This window comes from Tupaia chinensis, unplaced genomic scaffold, assembly GCF_000334495.1.
Source record: "Tupaia chinensis unplaced genomic scaffold, TupChi_1.0 Scaffold000394_1, whole genome shotgun sequence".
In the NCBI taxonomy this organism is placed as follows: Eukaryota; Metazoa; Chordata; class Mammalia; order Scandentia; family Tupaiidae; genus Tupaia; species Tupaia belangeri.
Window position 1 is genome coordinate 2693015 of NW_006159896.1, and position 4868 is coordinate 2697882.

At 47.2% G+C, this 4868-nt stretch overlaps 1 protein-coding gene across 15 annotated transcripts in view; it reads right to left on the bottom strand.

The window, feature by feature from the left end:
* Positions 1–4868, bottom strand: part of RALGPS1 (Ral GEF with PH domain and SH3 binding motif 1) — a 284196-nt gene that overhangs the window by 222659 nt on the left and 56669 nt on the right. For 13 of the 15 annotated variants that reach the window (XM_006154099.3, XM_027774049.1, XM_014590019.2 and 10 more), the window contains one exon: positions 3076–3126. The exons of the other annotated variants lie outside the window; for them this stretch is intronic. In XM_006154099.3, coding sequence (XP_006154161.1) covers positions 3076–3126 — 51 coding nt within the window. The remainder of the gene's footprint in view (positions 1–3075; positions 3127–4868) is intronic. 15 annotated transcript variants of the gene reach the window in all.

Sequence of the window (4868 nt, forward strand, 5' to 3'; positions counted from 1 at the left end):
GAAAATAGGTAACAACGAATCTTTTTTTTTTTTTTTTTTTTGAGAGATTTTTGCTATAGGGCTCCTGCGCTCGCCAGAGAGAGACGCAGAGACAGAAAGCGAGAAATCACCCCCCAGGGGGGATGGTCATGCCGCAATCCCTTCTCCTCTATTCCCCTCTCGCGATCTTGGGCACACATGCACATGCGCCCGGCGTGAGTTTTAAGCCACCGGGTCCACGACGCAAACCGCGGTCGACTACGTGGGAGTCCAGCGACATAGCCATGGCGCTAACTGCTGGTTCCCAGTAACGATGAATCTTGAAGGAAGCAGACGGCTGAATCCGAAACTTGGGGCCAGGGTCTGGAATGCAGTCACCACTATTTTATAAAGGTTTACCAGGTGATTCTGGTGCAGCATGAGGATCCAGAACCGACTGTTCTGAGGTATCTGGAGAAACTCCAAACTTGAATGTCTTAGATCTATTGTGATAGCTAAAAATGGAAGAGTTTGTTCCTCGCTGTCAAAAAAGAAGGACCCTGGGAGCCATCCCAGCTATTTGGCGGCTGTTGTTATTGTTAGCAGACCGAAACCTGGAATTCTTCCCCGTGGGGATGCCTGCCATGTTGTGGCTGGACCACCCGAGAGCTGGAAGGGCATGAATAAGGGACAGTTGTTAAGTCTGATGTAGGCAAGACTTCCCAACATCTGAGAGCAAGATGGGCACTGTGTGTGACCTGGGCTCTCAGGACATTGGGAAACTCCTAGACCAGAGCCTTTTCGCCTGGGTCGTACATCAGTGTAAGTTGAGGAGTCTTATTTAAAAAAAAAAAAAAAAAAAAGCAAGGTGCAGATGCCCCAGCTTCTTCTTGGGGATTCCGACTGCATACGGTGTGTGTGTATGGTGGGGGAATGACTCCCTGTGTTCGAATGACCCCCAGTGGCACAGAAAGATGAGAACCAGGTAGGCAGGTGACTGTCAGACTGACGGCAGTTTGCTTTGTGAAATCTCAATTCCTTGGAGATCTGTCCTTGCCTAGTTTCTAAGGTTATTCTCAACTCAGCCCCACAAAGATAATGAAGATAATACTGGCCATGAACCTGTGGCCAGGACTTGAGCCAGGCCTGCCTGAGCCCAGGGACCCACGCTATGCCACTGTTCCACGTGGATGAGCTCCTGAAGAGGAAGAATACCCTGCTGGTTTCCCTCCTGCAATCAGCTGGGGCTGATCCAACCTCCCGGGTACCTGCAGGTGCTGGGCTCATGGCAGGCTGGGCTACCCCCCTTGAATGGTCAGGATGAAGAATCAGCCCCCAAACATCTAAACTGCTCCAGATCAGAGCTAAGCAGAGAATGTGATCGAAAACAGCTTCAGCTGAGAATTAAGGCGCCCATCACACAACTACTCCCCCAAAAGGCTCCAAAAGGAAGTGAGTTGTTTTTCACTAAAATGATGGATTGTCCCATATTACAACCAAACAGAAAAAGACTGGAAAGACCAATTCAAAAACAGCAAACAGAGCTCTGCTCTCCAAACCTAATGAACACACTACACACACATATGCACATGTGCACACGCACGCACACACACACACATCATTGCCACATCTTCACATAAATGCTGAGTACAGCTCAGGGTATTAGGTTCTTCCTAATTCATTGTAGATGAGGTGCTAGCTCTCAGAAGGGGTGGATCTTTCTCAAAGTCTTGACAGTCATGCATGGTAAGAAGAAGACCATTAAGTTAAGAGTGTTCTGGAATTCACACCATGATTGCAGCAGATAGACACTTTTTGACACAGCTCCCACCCACACCTCTCTTTTCTGAAATCTGCACCTCACTCACAAAGCTGGGTCCCTCAGCTAAGTTTGCTTATCTTGACCACGTACTCTGGGCTTTAGGTGACTGGACCAGGACTAGACACATGACTAAGCTGGGCTGGACAGCTGATTGTTGGCCTCAGCCTCGGACACTGGCTTAAATAGGGGTCCTGTAAACACGGGCCCTTCAGAGAGGCCACACATAACATGTGTATAGACAGTAGATGGGAAGGAAGGCAGAGGCAGGAAACAGGGGCTGCCAGTGTCAGGGTGGCTCACCAGGCTGCCTGAACTCCAGGCCCATGGAGTCTGTAAAGGGCTCCCTTAGTAGGGTCCTAAATTCCTCTTCTGCCTATTCAGCTACTTGGACATGGATTTCAGCTACTTGCTAACCAAAAAAAAAAAGAACACTAAATAAAATGACTAAAGTCTCACTATCAACTGCCAAATATTTCCTGGAGCTTTTTAAGAGCCAAACTCAATTTTTCCCCTTATTAAATATGTTTCTAACAATGTACATATGCTTTTGATGTAAATATGTCCGTGTTTTGCTGTGGTAACTGGTTTCGAAAACAGAAACAAAGCAACCACCAGAACTGGGATCAACACAAAGAAAGCTCTCTAGAAAAAGTTCCCTCATGTCCCCTTCTTGACGGTGAGCTCTTCTGCCTATTCAGCTACTTGGACATGGATTTCAGCTACTTGCTAACCAAAAAAAAAAAAGAACACTAAATAAAATGACTAAAGTCTCACTATCAACTGCCAAATATTTCCTGGAGCTTTTTAAGAGCCAAACTCAATTTTTCCCCTTATTAAATATGTTTCTAACAATGTACATATGCTTTTGATGTAAATATGTCCGTGTTTTGCTGTGGTAACTGGTTTCGAAAACAGAAACAAAGCAACCACCAGAACTGGGATCAACACAAAGAAAGCTCTCTAGAAAAAGTTCCCTCATGTCCCCTTCTTGACGGTGAGCTTCTCAGCAGGAGGGGCCTGGGAGAAGGAATTTGTCCAAGCCCGACTCTCAGGAATGGAGGCCAGTGGGCACTGCTGCTCCTGGGCTTGCCAGAGTGGGCCACACAGAGGACATTCTTCTGAGACCCCAAACTCTGGCTTGAAGCATGAACAGCATGGAGAAGGGAAAGGGATTTCAGTCAGTACCGTGCATCCATAGGAGGCCCTGAGAACTGAGTCACTCTAACAGTGGTGACAGGTCCTCCCTTCCCACACAGCACATCACAATAGAAGAGTAGAAAGTTCAGAGTACAGACCTCCGGCTGGATGGCTTTAAACACGGGGATATCCATTAATGTGATCTGGCTCTGCAACAGAGGAGAATTGGCGTTAGACCTCCTGGACGTCACTGTAGAGCTATACAGAGTCACACACACTCACAGAGTTAAACTTTCCCCTTGGGGGAAAAAACCAACAAGATAGACTAGCATAAACATTTGGGTAAATTTCTGAAATGCCTCTTCCACTCTTTCACTCTTCAAAAAACTTAATCTATATATATCCTTCTTTCTTGAATGTGAGATTAACTTTCAACTTCAGAAGTGGTAAGAGTTGTGTACCAGCAGATGGTGTAATGGTTATATTGCTGAACTCCCATGGAGTCCACCATGGTTTTGAGTCCCAGATCCAGAAGCTTCAAACTCAGGCCGGGTGCACGTGAGTGCATGCCCAATCTGGCGAGCACATGTGCCCTATAGTAAACATCTCTCTCTAGGAAAAAAAAAAAAAAGGTGATAAGAGTTGTCTGGCAGGTAGAACTGGCACTAAGGGGAATATTTACACTTTGGAAGTTTTGTACTATTTGGATTTTTGCTTCAAGCATGAACTATTTTTCTAATTTAAAAAAGTTGTAGATACATGCCAGCCCTGCAGCCTCATGGTTAAGGAAGTTGGAGCCTACATGGACAATCACAGTTTGAATTCCAGTCCCACTGGCTTGGGAAACACCCAGGCAGACATGCACGCCTGCCTAAAATCCTAACAGGATGGAGAAATGGAGAAGGGACCGTGGTGTGAGCACCCTCCACTGAGCAGTGCTCCCTCCCTCGGTCTCTCTGTCTCTCTCTGGTGACTGCAGGCACACTCTGACCATTAACAAATTAGCTGTAGATACGATATTAAAAATCAGAATGCTAACATTACCTATCAGTCTAGCTTTATTTGTAATTGTGGCTTATAAAATAATGCTTTTCTTCTAAAGTCTAAGCTTTCCCTAAATCACAGAGTGCAGTGTCATTCGAGACGCACCCACAGACCAGTGTGGGGCCACAGCCGTGCATTGCCCAGCCCACAGTGAGAGGGCACAGAGGCCGAGCGCACACACTGGGACTTCCACAGCAGCTTGACATAGCTGCGGTGTTTCTATTGCATTTTTTCCAAGTGTCAGTCCTCAACAGACTGGAAATGAAAAAAGCTGGTCCTCCACCACAGCCAGCTTGAGAGACATTGATGGCCCTGACAGAGAAAACTCCCATCAGGTTAAAGGCCATGCCCACCGCTGGAGGCTCATCTGGTGACGGGAAGTAAAAGCACTGCTACTGGGAATTTTCCAGGCCAAGGCAAGGACCAAGCTGACTTCACATGACCCACCTCCCTCCACACGCTACATGGGATGTGAGACGTCGGTAACAGATGCCTCTGTGACAGGCCTGAGGACTGACAGCTGAGGCTCAGGACGCCTGTCAATGTGGGAAGACATCCTGCCCGCGGGAAAAAGGTCATCTGGGATGACGAGATGCGGTGGAACAAACTTGGGCTCTGGATGTGCAGGGCTTGGGTGCCTGGATGCTGTTACTCAATAGCAACGTCACTTAACCTATCAGACTCAGGCACCACCTGTAGGAAGTGGTGATAACAGCACTATCTTACAGGGTCTTGGTGAAAATTTAAGACAGAAGGTGAGTATCTTACCTGATAGATGCTCAATAAATATATAACAGTGTGTGCGTGTGTGCGTGTACGTGTGTGCGTGTACGTGTGTGTGTGTGTGTGTGTGTGTGTGTGTGTGTGTGTTAGGCGAAGGGGAGCCACACACACAGATGGGCACACA